Source organism: Pristiophorus japonicus, chromosome 9 (genome assembly GCF_044704955.1).
Source record: "Pristiophorus japonicus isolate sPriJap1 chromosome 9, sPriJap1.hap1, whole genome shotgun sequence".
Lineage (NCBI taxonomy): Eukaryota > Metazoa > Chordata > Chondrichthyes > Pristiophoridae > Pristiophorus > Pristiophorus japonicus.
Window position 1 is genome coordinate 110,340,636 of NC_091985.1, and position 19,222 is coordinate 110,359,857.

The 19,222-nt window shown below is 42.7% G+C and overlaps 1 protein-coding gene across 4 annotated transcripts in view; it reads left to right on the forward strand.

The window, feature by feature from the left end:
* zdhhc14 (zinc finger DHHC-type palmitoyltransferase 14) overlaps window positions 1-19,222 on the forward strand; it is a 229,902-nt gene that overhangs the window by 165,860 nt on the left and 44,820 nt on the right. For all 4 annotated transcript variants that reach the window (XM_070889689.1, XM_070889692.1, XM_070889690.1 and 1 more), the window contains one exon: window positions 17,875-18,012. In XM_070889689.1, coding sequence (XP_070745790.1) covers window positions 17,875-18,012 — 138 coding nt within the window. The remainder of the gene's footprint in view (window positions 1-17,874; window positions 18,013-19,222) is intronic.

Consider the following 19,222-nt stretch of genomic DNA (forward strand, 5'->3'; position numbering starts at 1 on the left):
CATTTCCTCAGCTCTGCAAGGTACCTTCTTTCATACCAGTAATTGGTTCTTTGTATCCCACAGTATCGTATTTAAAACATTCAGTTTCCGTTGCATAATCCCTCTGTGATGTACTGGGCATTATGACATGGGCTCACAGGGTGCAAACTGATCATTTGACTTTGTGAGTTGCCCATTGATCAGTTAGAGTGGGACATCTCAACTGCTCAACAGCTTCCCTTTGCTAGTGAGGCCCCAAAATTATCCCTACTGTGCCAGCCGACTCAGAGTACACTCCTGGTCAAGCAGCCATATCCTTAAATCTTCTGGAACCATTTCCACAAAACAGTGTTAATTGATGTATAGTCTGTCCATTTTCCCCTTCTCTCCACATTTTCCAAGTGTCCTACAGATCTCTTGCCAGTTCTTGGTAAAACTTGTTCTGAGTTTATTTGTAACTTGATAAATTTCAGCCTATATGCTTCAGTAACCTGTGACACCTGCACATTTTACAATTTCTTAGTCCACACTGTCCATTGTATCCACATATGAATATTCACTAAGTGCTTTACCACTAATTGACACGACCATTCTTTCTGCCAAATGTCCCATTTATGGTGGTTTGCCAACAATTCTAAAACCCTAAGAATCCGTCAACATCTTCCTGTTTTAAAATTTGGTACGAGATTAGATTTAATTAAATTAGTCTACACTAAGAACATAAGAACAGAAGAAATAGGAGCAGGAGTAGGCCATTTGGCCCCTCGAGCCTGCTCCGCCATTCAATAAGGTCATGGCTAATCTGATCTTGTCCTCAACTCCACTTTCCTGCCTGCTCCCCATAACCCTTGACTCCCCTATCGTTCAAAAATGTTCGATCTCCATCTTAAATATATTCCATGACCCAGCCTCCACAGCACTTTGGGGTAGAGAATTCCAAAGATTCACAACCCTCCAATTGAAGAAATTACTCCTCATCTCTGTTTTAAATAGGCGACCCATTTATTCTGAAACTATGGCCCCTAGTTCTAGATTCCCGCACGAAGGGAAACATCCTCTCTGCATCTACCCTGTCAAGCCCCTTCAGAATCTTATGGCCCTGAAATTCCGGTTGGAGGCTTCTTTCGGACGAGCGCCTCCAACCGAAGAATTTTTCCGAAAGTATTTGGTAGTCCCGGAGGAGCGTGGCATTCTATTGGGGAGGCCTTCTCTTTCCGCGCTGCAAAGCGTGCTCCCATCCTCCAGGTTCCTACGCAGAAGATGCAGTCACGTGTGACTGCTCAACCAATCAGGTAAAGTATTCTCAATTAATAGCAATGGGAACTCTGTATCTCATTGCTATTAATTGAGGAAAAAAAAAACAATAACACAAAATAAAAAACACCTCACATTATTAATTGAAATTAAAGTTAATAAATATCTTAGAACATTTTTTTCCAAGTTTTTAAAAAGTTTATTTAATTAAAATGGTTTAAAATAAATTTAACGTGAGCAGGGTTTTTAAAAATAAAATGTGTTTTTTCAATTTTGTTATGTTTTAAGTGTGTTTTAAAACTCTTACACCTGTAAAAGTAGGCTTTGCGCCTGCTTTTATCTGGCGCAAGAGTTTTGAGGACATTTACTGGGCAAAATATGGGTAAATACCGCAATCTTGCCCATGCAAATAACCTGGCTCCCGATATGCAGATGATCTATCAAGCTAGAGCTTGACAGATCGGAAAAGCCGATTTTTAGCGCACGAGCATTGTGCACTGAAAACCGGCTTTTGCGATGTCTTCTCGGATACACTCCGTACAGACCCAGGGAGGCCGGAATTTCTGCACCTATATGTTTCAGTAAGATCACCTCTCATTCTTCTAAACTCCAATGAGTATAGGGCCAACCTGCTCAACCTTTCTTCATAAGACAACCCTTTCATCTCAGGAATCAAACTTGTGAACTGTCTCTGAACTGTCTCCAATGCAAGTATATCCCTTTTTAAATAAGGAGACCAAAACTGTATGCTATATTCCAGGTGTGGTCTCACCAAAGCCATGTACAATTGTAGGAAGACTTCACTACTTTTATACTCTCCCACTTGCAATAAAGGCCAATATTCCATTTGCCTTCCAAATTATTTGCTGTACCTGCATGCTAACTTTGTGTATCATGTACAAGGACCCCCAAATCCCTCTGTAGCGCAGCATTTTGTAATATCTCTCTTTAAATAATTTTCTTTTTTATTCTTCCTACCAAAGTGGATAATCTCACATTTTCCCACATTATACTCCATCTGCTAAATTTTTGCCCATTCACTTAACCTATCTATGTTCCTTTGCAGATTCTTTATGTCCTCCTCACAACATTTCCTTCCCACCTACCTTTGTATCATCAGCAAATTTGGCTACAGTACACTCTGTCCTCTCATTCAAATCATTAACATAGATTGTAAATAGTTGAGGCCCCAGCATGGATCCCTGTGGCACCCCACTAGTTACAGTTTGTCAACCTGAAAATGACCCATTTATCCCAACTCTTTTTTCTGTTGGTTAGCCAATCCTCTATCCATGCTAATATATTACTCCCAACCCCATGAGCTCTTATCTTGTGCAGTAACCTTTTATGTGGCACCTTATCGAATGCCTTCTGGAAATCCAAATACACTGCATCTACTGGTTCCCCTTTATCCATCCTGCTCGTTACATCCTCAAAGAACTAACAAATTTGTCAAACATGATTTCCCTTTCATACAATCAAGCTGAATCAGTATGGTTTTATTATGATTTTCTAAATGTCCTGCTTACTACTTCCTTAATAATAGGCTCTAGCATTTTCCCAATGACCATATTAGGCTAACTGATTTATAGTTTCCTGTTTTCTGTTTCCCTCCTTTCTTGAATAGGGCATTACTTTTGCGATTTTCCAATCCGCTGGGTCCTCTTCAGAATCCAGGGAATTTTTATAGATTACAACCAATGCATCCACTATCTCTGCAGCCACTTATTTTAAGACCCTAGGATGCAGTCCATCAGGTCCAGGGGACTTGTCCACCTTTAGTCCCATTAGTTTTTCTAGTTCTTTTTCTTTAGTGATTGTTTTAAGTTCCTTCCTCTCTATAGCCCCTTGATCATCTATTATTATTGGAATGCTTTTAGTGTCTTCTACCGTGAAGACCGATACAAAATACTTGTTCAAAGTCTCTGCTTTGGGGCAGGATCAACTGCATATTGACGTAATAGGACCATCAATAAGCCTTTCTTCGCCAATTCAAGTGCACTTTGACACTGCTTCTCCTTTCCCTCCATCTTGTGTCTGTATTGAGCCTCCACCTACTGATACAAAGGGATGTTTTCATCAGCTGTGAGTCTGTAGGTGTTCCTTTTCCTCTACGCTGCTCCTTTTGTAGCTTCCAGTTTAAGCATTTTCATACAAATACTTTGTGTCCCTATACTGATATTCACACAGGATTATTTCAAGTCCTTTGAGTTTTCATAAGTGCTTTCTCCAATTGGTGAAACTGCCTTTTGTGCTTTTACAAACCAAGTGGGTAAAAAATATGGCTATGACAAGTCCGCTTTCTTCTGCATGCCTGCTCTGTCTCGATTCCAGTAGCTGTGGAGAAAGCCCAGTGAAAGAGCAAAAACTGTGGTTTGAGGAGGCAGATTTTTTTTGGAGGTAGGAGGACAAAGTGCTTTGAAGAAAAAAACATGTGAAGATATTGTGTATGAAAAAACTAAATGTAGGGAAAGTTACTCGTATTGAAAATGATAATTCTTGATATGAAACTTTTAAGTTGGTAAAATATGCCAGTCAGCCTAACTGTTTTGCCATTATTAAAAAGCTCTCAGATTTTGTTACTCTCTTTGGGATTTCTTAATTCTAGATAATCTTTGCTTCCATGTTTTAGACTGCTCTCATAGTTGAGCTCTATCTCCCTTTGTCGGGGAGAGTGTTCCCACTGGCCTCTAGGTAAATTCTGGGAATGAACAGAGAACCCGCTTCAATTTATTTCAGCTGTTTGTTTTACCCTGTGATTTCATGTGATTCTCCTTGTCTTCAGAAGGTGGCAGAATAATACTACATTGGGCAATGATTTGGGTACAGGTATTAACTGCTAAACAAACTTATTAAAAAGTAGTAGAAGAGCAGAGACATAAGGATTTAGAAACACAAACCATCAAAAATGGGATGTCAAATTGATAAATTCTTTATTTAAAAAAAAAAAATTATTTTACTCAGAATTACATAGAATCTACAATGCAGAAGTAGGCCAATTGGCCCAACCAGTGCCGGTGTTTATGCTCCACTTGAGCCTCCTCCCATCCTTCCTCATTTAACTCTGAGCATAACAGGGTCGCGAAGCTGGCTGACATCCGCTCTCGGGGCGGTGCCTAAAGGAGAGGCCGCCAGCGCACTTGCCCGCAATCTTTTTTTGCCTGCCGATTCTTGGGTCAGCTCACCGATAGTGGCAATACGTGGTCCTGGCTGAGATCGTGCAGCCTGGCACTCCATTTTGTGCGCCGGGTTGCAGGCCCAGCTGCACGCTGCCCTGGTGGCCTCGTGGAGTACATTAGAGGCCTTTCAGAGTGCACAGTGGCCCTCCCATTTAAGCAAAAGGGCGGGGTGTTGAAGCGTGTCAGCGCTACGCAGAGCAACCACATAGCGCTTCCCTCAGCACCCCAGTTGCTGCCCCCAAAGAAAGTGGAGCACGTAAGATTCCTTTGAGGGATGGTAAGGGCAATTCTGCAGCGGGGGCAGGACCTCTGTGCCGGGTGCAGAAAGTCCCGGCCCCAGAAGGTGTTATCTTTTTCCTGCGCTCTATTGAGCACTGTTTTAAATGGTTCCCATTGCTGTTCTGCATCATTGTTTGCCAATATTTTGTATCCTAGGTGTTTTAAAAAGGGGCATAGAGTAGAAAAGCAGAGGCCTTGCTTTATATAATTAAGCAAACCATTAGTTAGGCCATGGTTAAAATACTGTGACTAGTTTTGGGCACACTGGCCTAGAAAGTTTGGAGCGCCCATTTTTGGGCAAGGGATTGAGGGCCTTGGTGGGGTGGGGGTTGCGGGGGGGCGGTGGCGGCGCAGTGGTGGGACATCATCGCTGACCGGGGGATGTAGCGATAGCCAATGGCAGCCCGGAGGGGAGATTGGGAGTTGGTGGGGAGATATATTTAATGTGGGGTCGGGAGGAGCACTCCCACTCATCTTGGTAAGTTAATTATGATCTTTGTGGCAGCCAGCGGCAGCTGCCTCAGGGCAAACCAATCTTGTAGCAGGGACCTCAAGCAAGTGCTAGGCCCCCTATTTGCATATGCAAAAGGACTCAACCCTGTTTCAGTTGTGCGTAAATGATGTCTCTTGTATGTGTTTAACCAGCGTGGCGGGTGGCACACTTCCGGTTGGAAGTGCCTGCAAGCTTCCTGCCCACCATTTATGGGACTTAGGAGGCTGCAAAGTGCCTGAAAAATGGGCGTATGCAGCCCAATTTCTAGGCTACTATTTTAGGAACAATGTGAAGGAAAATGGACAGGAAAGGTTTACTAGGAATATTAGGTTTGGATATGAGGAGAAGCTAGGTCTCTTCAGTAGAACAAAGAAGATTAAGACAGCTGATAGAAGTATGAGTTTTTTTTTAATAAGGTAAATCAGGAAAAACTCAGTCGTTGGGGCATAAGTTTAATATCATCACCAAAAGAACAAAGGGAGAGGTTGGGAGAATTTATTTTATCGAGTTGTTTTTTTTTAGGACCTGTAAACTGTGGTGCAAGCAGAATCCATAATAGCTTTTAAAAGGGATATGAATAAATATTTGAAAACATTTTTAAAGGTATAAGAAAAGGATATGTCAATGTGACTAAATGGGTAGCTCTTTCAGGTTCGATGATCTCATTCCATGCTGTTTGATTCTATGATTCCTAGCCTGCAAACAGTGATTTTTCCAAACTGCTCAATTCCCCTCCGGAGGCCCAGTGTACACATTTTTTGCACCTGCCTTGGTTTCCTACCCCATCACACAGCTCTCACCAGCCTCAACTTTACATTTTGTTCCCATCCTGCAATTTCTGTGATTGACTTGTGCTTTCTATTGCTATGCCTTTGGAGCCACTGCATGTATGATTTTTCTATGCTGTGCCCATACACAATTTTCCCAGACCATAACAAGCTACACAGTGCCCCTTAGTGTCAGCCTTGGTTCAATGGTAGCACTCTTGCCTCTGAATCAAAAGGGCATGGGTTCCAGCTCCACTCCTGGAACTGAGCGTATTATCAGTGCATTATTAAATGAGTGCTATATTGTCAAAGATGCTGTCTTTCGAATGAGATATTAAACTGAGACCCTCTTCCCTCTTAAGTGGATGTAAAAGATCCCGTGGCACTATTTGAAAAAGACATGTTCTGGCTAACATCACAAAAATCAGATTTAGCAAATACTGTTCACAACAGATATTTGTTTTGAACCTTATATAATGGAGAAGTTCTGTACTACCAGCACTTATCACTTTTATTCTTTTGCTCTACAAGAGAAGCTTTTCTTTTTCCATCTCTGTTCCATTACAGTACTACATGAGGTGTTAAGCAGGCTGTTGCTATTAGAGGATACCATGGTCAAGATGCAGCTGTGTCAGGCAGCCACTTGACCATCAAAGGCAGAGCCCACTGGTACTAATTGGGGAAGCTTCCCAACAGCAGGTGGAAGTGACGGGATCTGTGTTTTCGCGTGCAGCTATATATCTAGGGCAGAAGGAATGTGTCGCCAACAAGCCAAATGGCACTCCATGTGGGATCTGCCTGCTCTCTCTTATGTAACATTATGCAACAACAAACCCTCATCCTTGTGTCTTTTTTCTCTCTGTTGACATAATGATCAATATTCAAGAACAGCCTGAAGAATCACAATCCACTGCAGCTTCTGAGATAATCAAAATCATATCTGTTGCATCTTTGTCTTGCTTTATCTGGCACTTCAACATCTATAGCATCTCCTCTAATCTAAGCTTATGGTCTACAGGGCAGTAGTGATACCCGCCCTCCTATATGGCTCAGAGACGTGGACCATATACGTAGCCACCTCAAAGCGCTAGAGAAATACCACCAGCACTGCCTGTGCAAGATCCTGCAAATCCACTGGGAGGATAGACGCACCAACATCCGTATTCTTGATCAAGCCAGCATCAAAGCACTGACCACACTCGACCAGCTCTGGGCGGGCCACATCGTCCGCATGCCCGACATAAGACTCCCAAAGCAAGCACTCTACTCGGAACTCCTACCTGGCAAACGAGCCCTAGGTGGGCAGAGGAAACGTTTCATGGACACCCTGAAAACCTCCTTGATAAAGTGCAACATCCCTACCGGCACCTGGGAATCCCCGACCCAAGACCGCCCTAAGTGGAAAAAGAGCATCTGGGAGGATGCTGAGCAGCTAGAGTCCCGTTGCCGAGAGCATGCAGAAACTAAGCGCAGACAGCGGAAGGAGCGTGCGGCAAATCAGACTCCCCACCCACCCTTTCCTTCAACCATTGTCTGCCCCATCTGTTACAGAGACTGTAATTCCCATATTGGATTGTACAGTCACCTGAGAACTCACTTTTAGAATGAAAGCAAGTCTTCCTCGATTTCGAGGGACTGCCTATGATGATGAATCTCAATTCTGTTCATTTCTATCGCACTCTCGTGTTGTTTCTCACTAGTTTCAAATTTTTCTGACTCTTGCTCCTTACAATTTAACATTTCAATTTTCTTCTCCCCGCTTAAATCCAAAGAAGCTACATAGAAACATAGAAACATAGAAAATAGGTGCAGGAGCAGGCCATTCAGCCCTTCTAGCCTGCACCGCCATTCAACGAGTTCATGGCTGAACATGAAACTTCAGTACCCACTTCCTGCTTTCACGCCATACCCCTTGATTCCCCGAGTACTAAGGACTTCATCTAACTCCCTTTTGAATATATTTAGTGAATTGGCCTCAACTACTTCCTGTGGTAGAGAATTCCACAGGTTCACCACTCTCTGGGTGAAGAAGTTTCTCCTTATCTCGGTCCTAAATGGCTTACCCCTTATCCTTAGACTGTGACCCCTGGTTCTGGACTTCCCCAACATTGGGAACATTCTTCCTGCATCCAACCTGTCCAAACCCGTCAGAATTTTAAACGTTTCTATGAGGTCCCCTCTCACTCTTCTGAACTCCAGTGAATACAAGCCCAGTTGATTCAGTCTTTCTTGATAGGTCAGTCCCACCATCCCGGGAATCAGTCTGGTGAATCTTCGCTGCACTCCCTCAACAGCAAGTATGTCCTTCCTCAAGTTAGGAGACCAAAACTGTACACAATACTCCAGGTGTGGCCTCACCAAGGCCCTGTACAACTGTAGCAACACCTCCCTGCCCCTGTACTCAAATCCCCTCGCTATGAAGGCCAACATGCCATTTGCTTTCTTAACCGCCTGCTGTACCTGCATGCCAACCTTCAATGACTGATGTACCATGACACCCAGGTCTCGTTGCACCTTCCCTTTTCCTAATCTGTCACCATTCAGATAATAGTCTGTCTCTCTGTTTTTACCACCAAAGTGGATAACCTCACATTTATCCACATTATACTTCATCTGCCACGCATTTGCCCACTCACCTAACCTATCCAAGTCACTCTGTAGCCTCATAGCATCCTCCTCGCAGCTCACACTGCCACCCAACTTAGTGTCATCCGCAAATTTGGAGATACTACATTTAATCCCTTCGTCTAAATCATTAATGTATAATGTAAACAGCTGGGGCCCCAGCACAGAACCCTGCGGTACCCCACTAGTCACTGCCTGCCATTCCGAAAAGTACCCATTTACTCCTACTCTTTGCTTCCTGTCTGACAACCAGTTCTCAATCCACGTCAGCACACTACCCCCAATCCCATGTGCTTTAACTTTGCACATTAATCTCCTGTGTGGGACCTTGTCGAAAGCCTTCTGAAAGTCCAAATATACCACATCAACTGGTACTCCTTTGTCCACTTTATTGGAAACATCCTCAAAAAATTCCAGAAGATTTGTCAAGCATGATCTCCCTTTTACAAATCCATGCTGACTTGGACCTATCATGTCACCATTTTCCAAATGCGCTGCTATGACATCCTTAATAATTGATTCCATCATTTTACCCACTACTGAGGTCAGGCTGACCGGTCTATAATTCCCTGCTTTCTCTCTCCCTCCTTTTTTAAAAAGTGGGGTTACATTGGCTACCCTCCACTCGATAGGAACTGATCCAGAGTCAATGGAATGTTGGAAAATGACTGTCAATGCATCCGCTATTTCCAAGGCCACCTCCTTAAGTACTCTGGGATGCAGTCCATCAGGCCCTGGGGATTTATCGGCCTTCAATCCCATCAATTTCCCCAACACAATTTCCCGACTAATAAAGATTTCCCTCAGTTCCTCCTCTTTAATAGACCCTCTGACCACTTTTATATCCGGAAGGTTGTTTGTGTCCTCCTTAGTGAATACTGAACCAAAGTACTTGTTCAATTGGTCTGCCATTTCTTTGTTCCCCGTTATGACTTCCCCTGATTCTGACTGCAGGGGACCTACGTTTGTTTTTACTAACCTCTTTCTCTTTACATACCTATAGAAACTTTTGCAATCCGCCTTAATGTTCCCTGCAAGCTTCTTCTCGTACTCCATTTTCCCTGCCCTAATCAAACCCTTTGTCCTCCTCTGCTGAGTTCTAAATTTCTCCCAGTCCTCAGGTTCGCTGCTATTTCTGGCCAATTTGTATGCCACTTCCTTGGCTTTAATACTATCCCTGATTTCCCTAGATAGCCACGGTTGAGCCACCTTCCCTTTTTTATTTTTACGCCAGACAGGAATGTACAATTGTTGTAATTCATCCATGCGTTCTCTAAATGTCTGCCATTGCCCATCCACAGTCAACCCCTTAAGTATCATTAGCCAATCTATCTTAGCCAATTCATGCCTCATACCTTCAAAGTTACCCTTCTTTAAGTTCTGGACCATGGTCTCTGAATTAACTGTTTCATTCTCCATCCTAATGCAGAATTCCACCATATTATGGTCACTCTTCCCCAAGGGGCCTCGCACAATGAGATTGCTAATTAATCCTCTCTCATTACACAACACCCAGTCTAAGATGGCCTCCCCCCTAGTTGGTTCCTCGACATATTGGTCTAGAAAACCATCCCTTATGCATTCCAGGAAATCCTCCTCCACCGTATTGCTTCCAGTTTGGCTAGCCCAATCTATGTGCATATTAAAGTGCATATTACATGATCTCGTATTCATGCTCACCTTGGCTCCCTTCAATCATCTAACTTTGATATCCTGCAGTTAAAAAATCTCTCTCTCCCATTTCACTAAATGCATCTGCTGTCTCTAGATCACCCTCTAAACTTGATAACTCTCAACCTTTGAAAACTCTGGAACTACTTACGCAAAATCAAATCCATCAGTCTCATCTGCAAACTACAAGTGTCAGCTGTGGCTCAGTGGTAGCACTCTCGCCTCTGAGTCAGATTGTTGTGGGTTCAAGTCCCACTCCAGAGATTTGAGTACATAATCTAGGCTGACACTTCAGTGGAGTACTGAGAGAGTGCTGGACTGTTGGAGATGCCATCTTTCGGATGCGAGGTTGAACGGAGGCCCCATCTGCCCCCTCAGGTGCAAGAAAGGCACAGATCCCATTGCCCAATTTGAAGAAGAGCAAGGGAGTGCTCCATGTTGTCCTGGCCAATAATTAACCCTGAACCAACATCACTAAATAGATTATCTGGTCATTATTGCATTGGTGTTTTATGGGATCTTATTGTGCGCAAATTGGCGGCTGCGTTTCCTACATTACAACATTGACTACGCTTCAAAAGTACTTCATTGGCTGTAAAGTGCATTGGGATATCGAGGTTGTGAGATTTTTTTTTATTCGTACAGGGATGTGGACATCGCTGGCAAGGCCAGCATTTATTGCCCATCCCTAATTGCCCTTGAGAAGGTGGTGGTGAGCCACCTTCTTGAATTGCTGCAGTCCTTGTGGTGAAGGTCCCTGAAGTGCTGTTCGGGAGGAGTTCCAGATTTTGACCCAGCAACAATGAAGGAACTGCAATATATTTCCAAGTCAGGATGGTGTGCAACTTGGAGGGGAATGTTAGTTGCCACATATCAGCCCTATGGGGGGGAGGAATGTAACACAATCACAATTGCTAAGGAGGTGGTACTCGGTAAGATAATGGTACTAAAGGCGGATAAATCCCCTGGAACTGATGGCTTGCATCCTAGGGTCAAGAGAAGTAGCGGCAGGGATAGTGAATGTATTGGTTGTAATTTACCAAAATTCCCTGGATTCTGGGGAGGTCCCAGCAGATTGGAAAACTGCAAATGTAACACCCCTATTTAAAAAAGGAGCCAGAGAAAAAGCAGGAAACAAGAGACCAGTTAGCCTAACATCTGTGGGAAAATGTTGGAGTCCATTATTAAAGAAGCAGTAGCAAGACATTTGGAAAAGCATAATTCAGTCAGGCAGAGTCAGCATGGATTTATGAAGGGGAAGTCATGTTTGACAAATTTGCTGGAGTTCTTTGAGGATGTAATGAACAGGGTGGATAAAGGGGAACCAGTGGATGTGATGCATTTGGACTTCCAGAAAGCATTTGACAAGGTGCCACATAAAAGGTTACTGTACAAGATAAAATTTCACGGGGTCGGGGGTAATATATTAGCATGGATAGAGGATTGGCTAACTAACAGAAAACAGAGAGTCGGGATAAATGGTTCATTCTCGGGTTGGCAATCAGTAACTAGTGGGGTGCCGCAGGGATCAGTGCTGGGACCCCAACTGTTTACAATCTATATTAACGACTTGGAGGAAGGGACCGAGTGTAACGTAGCCAAGTTTGCTGATGATACAAAGATGGGTGGAAAAGCAATGTGTGAGGAGGACACAAAAAACCTGCAAAAAGACATATATAGGCTAAGTGAGTGGACAAAAATTTGGCAGATGGAGTATAATGTTGGAAAGTGTGAGGTTATGCACTTTGGCAGAAAACAATCGAGGAACAAGTTATTATTTAAATGGAGAAAAATTGCAAAGTGCTGCAGTACAGCGGGACTTGGGGGTTTTGGTGCATGAAACACACAAGGTCAGTATGCAGGTACAGCAAATGATCAGGAAGGCCAATGGAATCTTGGCCTTTATTGCAAAGGGATGGAGTATAAAAGCTGGGAGGTCTTGCTACAGCTATACAGGGTATTGGTGAGGCCACACCTGGAATACTGCATACAGTTTTGGTTTCCATATTTAAGAAAGGATATACTTGCATTGGAGACTGTTCAGGGATTCCGGAGATGAGGGGGTTGACTTATGAGGAAAGGTTGAGTAAGTTGGGCCTCTACTCATTGGAATTCAGAAGAATGAGAGGTGATCTTATCGAAACGTATAAGATTATGAGGGGGCTTGACAAGGTGGATGCGGAGAGGATATTTCCACTGATAGGGGAGACTAGAACTTGGAGGCATAATCTTAGAATAAGGGGCGCCCATTTAAAACTGAGATGAGGAGGCATTTCTTCTCCTGAGGGTTGTAAATTTGTGGAATTCGCTCCCTCAGAGATCTGTGGAAGCTGGGTCATTGAATAAATTAAGACAGAGATAGACAGGTTCTTAACCGATAAGGGGTTATGGGGAGCGGGCAGGGAAGTGAACCTGAGTCCATGATCAGATCAGCCATGATCGTATTAAATGGCGGAGCAGGCTCGAGGGGCCGAATGGCCTACTCCTGCTCCTATTTCTTATGTTCTTAAATGCAGCCTTAATGTCAATGGCAATCACTCTCACCTCACCTCTGCAATTCAGTTCTTTTGTCCGTGTTTGGAGCCAAGTGGTCCTGCGGAACCCAAACTGAGCATTGTTGTTAGTGAGTAAGTGCCGCTTAATAGCACTGACGACGGCACCTTCCATCACTTTGCTGATGAATGAGAGTATGTTGATGGGGCAGTAATTGGCCGGATTGGATTTGCCCTGCTTCTTGTGGGCAGGACATACCCAGGCAATTTTGCACTTGGTCGAGTAAATGCCACTGTTGTAGTTGTACTGGAACAGCTTTGCCAGAGGAATGGTTAGTTCTTGAGCACAAGTCTTCAGCATTACAGCCAGGATGTCGTCGGGGCCCATAGCCTTTACTGTATCCAGTGCGTTTAGCTGTTTCTTGATATCATGTGGAGTATATCAAATTGGCTGAAGACTGGCTTCTGCGATGGTGGGGACTTCAGGAGGAGGCCGACATGGATCATCCACTCGGCACTGTCTTGTGCACCCATGTGCTAGTCTCTGTCATCATTGAGGATGGGGATATTCGTGGAGCCTCCTCTTCCAGTTAGTTGTTTAATTGTCCATCACCATTCAAGACCGGACGTGGCTTTGATCTGATCCGTTAATTGTGTGATTGCTTAGCTCCATCTATAACATGCTGCTTCTGCTGTTTAGCATGAATGTAGTCCTGTGTTGCAGCTTTCCCAGGTTGGCACATCATTTTTAGGTACACCTGGTGTTGCACCTGGCATGCTCTTCTGCACTCCTCATTGAAGCAGGATTGGTCCCCAGGCTTGATGGCAATAGTAGAGTGAGGGATATGCCGGGCCATGAGGTTACAGATTGTGGTGGAATACAATTCTGCTGCTGCTGATGGCCCACAGTGCCTCATGGATGCCTAGTTTTGAGCTGCTAGATCTGTTCTGAATCTACCTTATGTAGCACGATAATAAAGTCACACTACACAATGGAGGGTGTCTTCTGTGTGAAGAGTGGACTTTGTCTCCACAATGACTGTGCGGTGGTCGCTGCTACCAATGCTGTCATGGACAGCTGCATCTGCGTCAGATAGATTGGTGAGGACGAGGTCAAGTAGGTTTTTCCCTCATGTTGGTTCTCATCATCTGCCGCAGGCCCAGTCTGGCAGCTATGTCCATGCTTACGAGCCACTCTTGGTGATGGACAGAGAAATGTGAGGTGATGCACTTTGGGAGGGCTAATAAGGAAAAGGTATACACATTAAGCGGTAGGCCACTTAATAGTGTAGATGAACAAAGGGACCTTGGAGTGCTTGTCCACAGATCTCTGAAAGTAGCAGGCCAGGTGGATAAGATGGTTAAGAAGGCATACGGAATGCTTGCCTTTATTGGCTGAGGCATAGAATATAAGAGCAGGGAGGTTGTGCTTAAATTGTATAATACTTGGGTTTGGCCACAGCTGGAGTACTGCTTCCAGTTCTGGTCGCCATATTAGAGGAAGCACGGGATTGCACTAGAGAGGGTGCAGAGGAGATTTACTGGGATGCTACCTGGAATGGAGAATCTTAGTTATGGGGACAGATTGGATAGGCTGGGTTTGTTCTCATTGAAACAAAGGAGGTTGAGAGGAGACCTCATTGTGGTGTACAAAATATTGAGGGGCCTGGATATAGTGGATAGTAAGGGCCTATTTCCATTGGTGGAGGGGGCATAGTTTTAAGGTGGTTGGTGGAAGGTTTAGAGAGGATTTGAGGGGGGGCTTCTTTACGCAGTGGGTTGTGGGGATCTGGAACTCACTGCCTGAAAGGGTGGTGGATGCAGAAACCCTCACCACATTTAAAAGGTGCTTGGATGGGCACTTGAAGCGAGAGCTGGTAAGTGGGATTAGACTGCATGACATTTTGTTGGACGGCGCAGATATAATGGTAAGTGCTGTAGGGAATAGAATACGGCCAGCGTGATCTCCTGGACTAGTTTTGATCGCCTGGATGGATCGGAGAGGAATTTTCCCACATTTTTTCTCCCTAAATTGGCCTGGGTTTTTATGTTTTTTGCATCTCCCAGGAGATCGCATGGCTCCGGTTGGGGTGGAGTTGTAGATGTTTTTAGTATAAGGGGTGTTGCAGTTGTGTGAGGCGGACTGGTGCTCTTTGCCTTTCCGTCATTGTTCATAGATTTATATGTAACCTTTAGGTATGCTGACCAAGGACCGTGCGGCTCTTTGTTGGCCGGCGTGGACACGATGGACCGAAATGGCCGCCTCCTGCACTGTAAATTTCTATGTTTCTATGTCCCCCAACCAGAGTACATTCTGTGCCCTTGCTACCCTCGGTGCTTCATCCAAGTGGTGTTCAACATGGAGGAGTACTGATTCATCAGCTGAGGGAGGGAGGGCGGTCGGTGGTAATCAGCAGGAGATTTATCATGCAAGTTTTGTCCTTCTGCTCTATTAACTCAACATCCCCTCTGCTGAAATCATTCTTGACAGTTATTATGTTAATTGCAGCTCCTCCTCCACTGATTAGACCAGCACTGGTACTGACTCCTTTGCTCTGTTAGACCGTTTAAATGTCTCTAGTCCTAACTCATACAATGTATCTGTTTCCTCGCTATTGTTTCGTATCTACCTTTATAGAATGGCTAGTAACAGTCTGTAAACCACTCCCATCTTATTTGGCTCCACCTCCAGCACAGAGTCTTCACATGATATGAGTCACAGAGGGCTGTAACACTTAACCCTAAGTCTCTGATCTATGTACACCATTAGCAAGGCTCTGTGCTGGCAGTGGAGCCTTGTAAAATTACCCATTATATATCAGCCATCTCATAGAAACTATGAAAATGGTTCGCTGTTGTTCCCTGATTCAACTACTGATTTTATTCTTCTGATCTTTCTGCCTGTGCGGTGAAATAATTGATGTAATTCGAGTTAGCATGAAAGGCTTCATACTTCTTCCAATAAATTTGCATCTTTGAGTTTTATTGCAAAGAAGCATCAACTGTTGTCTTCCTGTCCCTTTTGCAGCCACTCTTGTCACTTGCCAAAATTGTCTTTCTTAACTCCTTTGAACACTCAAAAAAGCTTGCCAGGGAATTTGTCTCCCCTCAACAGATCCTAATACTCTAAAAGCTTAAGTCAGTCCAAAACTTGACTATGCTCTGGGAGATCCTTCTAACACATCTCTCAGACTCCCGGACAGCATGCAAGTAAATGTTTGTGTAATTAGTAATACTTCTAGTCTTCCTCCCCATTGGAATCTTTCTTTTTTTCTTTGTTTGATCAATACTACTACAGTCAGTGCCCCTCTGTACTTTTCTCTCATTCCTTCCAAGCTGCATACGTTGAGCTCAAAACTCTTGGCATAGTCTCATATTCTATTTTTTTATATTAGAATACACAAAAGTAAGAATGATACCCTATTGGAAAGTTTCAGTAATGTAATTTGTATCTTTTGCTGTCAAATCTGCCTCATTTAACAATTGAATCAAGCATGGTAATCGAAGGTTTGTTGAATCATGGCATAAATTAAAGTCTTTTAATATATAAAAGAAAGACAGACTTTCATTTATATAGCGCCATTCATGACCTCAATACATCCCGAAGCACTTTAGAGCCAATAAAGTGTTGTAACTGTTGTAATGTAGGAAGCACGGCAGCTAACTTGTGCATAGCCAGGTCCCACAAAAGCAGTGAGATAACGACCAGATGATCTGGGGGGGGGTTTGTGATGTTGGCCTAGGAATAAATATTGACCAGAACACTGGGGAGAAATCCCCTGCTTTTCTTCCAAATAATGCCATGAGAATTTTTATGTGCAGCCAAGAAGGTAGACGGGGCTTTTTGGTTTAATTCCTCATCCAAAAGATAACACGTCGACAAGTGCAGGACTCCCTCAGTACTGCACTGGAGTGTCAACCAAAATTATGTGCTTAAGTCTCTGGAGTGGGACTTAAACCAACAATGTTTTGACTCGGAGGCAAGAGTCTTGGGTTTAGGTTATTCTGGCATCCCGCTTCCGAAGTGACATTACTGAAAGCTTGTCCATTGTATTTGGAGCGCAATAAATGAAGCTCACCATTTGATGTAATCTTCTATGAAGCTATACTTCACATACCATACACTTACTGTCTGTGCCTCTGGCTTCAGAGTCCTTGATGCATTCTAATGAGGGCTGCAAATTTAGAGTTGCATTACTATAGTAAGGTGTATAGAAATATAGGCTCCCACACTGATCTTATCCAAAAGAATATCCGTTATAAACAGTTAACAAAAACAACCTATTTCTAAAAGTACTTTTACTTGTGTAGAGAAAATGGATCCTTTCCCTCTATCATGAAGATAATGTCTCGTATAGCTTCTGTGATCAGAGACACTTAAGAAACATTTGGGGAGTTTCTTTACAGTCCAAGGAAGCCTATCTGCTTCTGCCAAAATTAATCTTTAAAGGGACAGGCATACACTGATTTTTCTTGTTGTATTAGTTACCTTACCCACTGTATGTGGAGCACATCTTTATTCAGAAAGCAAGGACTACTATACCTAGGGGTATGTGTTTATTTATAAGTATCTTTTTAATTATTCAAAAGGATATACAAGTACTACAGGAAGACAGCACAGTAGTTCTGCTCCATTGTCTCATACATTTTGATTTTATCATTACATTATTTTCATTGAGGTTTACTGGGCTACTTCAAACCTAATCTGGTCATTTTATAACAAATTTAGTGAGTTTCAGTATTTTTATTACAAAACTATATTTATCTTAAAGCAAATTTATTAGAGAAGATCTGTGGTCCCTATTTGCAAGTTTATTTTCTCCACAATTCCTTTTATATGATGAAGTAAATTGAGGGTGAAGAGGATATATTGTCAGATGAACTAAAGTAATCTTGTATGTTTCTGATGTGCGAATAGGGTATGGAATGGAATGCATTTTAGTTGGATGATGAATAAACCTAGTGATCCAAAATAGGTCTCAAATATTGCTAGAGGTTAAGCTGACTAAAACTGTCCCAGGTTAAAAAAGGAAACCATGCAAATGGATTGTTTTTAAAAAAAAAAGCAAACTCTGTAAAGGATGGTTTCCTACCTGATCCTATAATTGTTTCTGATACTGTTTTTCCTCCTTCAGAACGATTTGATCACCACTGCCCCTGGGTAGGAAACTGCGTGGGAAAAAGGAACTACAGATTTTTTTACATGTTTATTTTGGCACTGTCATTTCTGACAGTCTTCATCTTCGCTTTCGTCATCACACATGTCATTCTCCGTAAGTACTGTTTTAGATTAGAATGTTTGCTGCACAATTTAGTGTGGCTTTTTTTTAGCTCATCTCTCCTCACATTCTAAAATGAAGTCAATTGCAAAGCCTGATTCACTGGAAATTGCAGTTGGGATCAATTTAGAATGATTTGTGGACCCATATACCGGCAATATTTTCAGTTTCAGGGCATAGATCAGGACTATAAATGTAAATGAAATTATTTACTGGTTCATAAGTTCATAGACCACCAAAGTAGCAATTTGCTGGAACATTTTCAACCAAATTTAATGTGACCTTTTTCCTCAGAAATCGTTTAATGGTGGACTAAGATTTGTTTAATGGAGAAAAAAAAGTAGAGTTTAACATGAACGCAAGAGAGTTTAATATTCTCATTTGAAAAAGTTATGCTTGGCTCCTCGCTGTGTCACAAGATCTTTGAACTGAATGTGATTGTAATTGAGTGACTGCATATTTTATGAATTTTGTGTGTAAATGTTTATTCTCATTGGGTAAAAGAGCATCCCATACTCACAAGAATGACAGTTTGTATTTCTCACATCAGCCATCCTGTGCCTCTTGAGTGATAGCGGCAAAATACAGGCAGTTTTGTGCTGTGAGCAGATGCACTCTGGGAACTGGATTAAGACAGTCTAAACTCATTTCAAAAAGGACACAACCAGCAAACAGAGGAGAGACTATTATCCATCAGTCGGGACTAAATTTGAACCCAGTCATGGAAGTGAAATGCCACTGTCTAACCCAGTCCTCTTGAGTGAGTGTATTTCAATTGTAACCCAAACAGACTACAATTGTAATTGTAACCCAAACAAATACAAAATTGTAACCCAAACAGATTACAATTACAATTGTAACCCAAACAGATTGCGATCTCCTTTAAATGCAAAATTGCTGACTTTTTTGACTCATGTTATAATAATGAATTCCTGTTTGGGATCAAGGTTATGATATATCTTCTGATCGGCCTGAAAACTTAGAGCAAGGTATTAATTTTTTCCCTATAATATCCTGTGACATTTTTATTTAGTCTTACTGCTTATTTAAATGAATAGTGTTAAAATAAATATTCTTTGGTTAAATTATTGCTTGAATTATGTGTAAGAATTTCACTGCCAGTTTTATCACCATGTTGAGATTCATTACCCATTGTTTTCATTGTGCAGGCAGCAACTGATATTACTATCTATAAACATCCCAG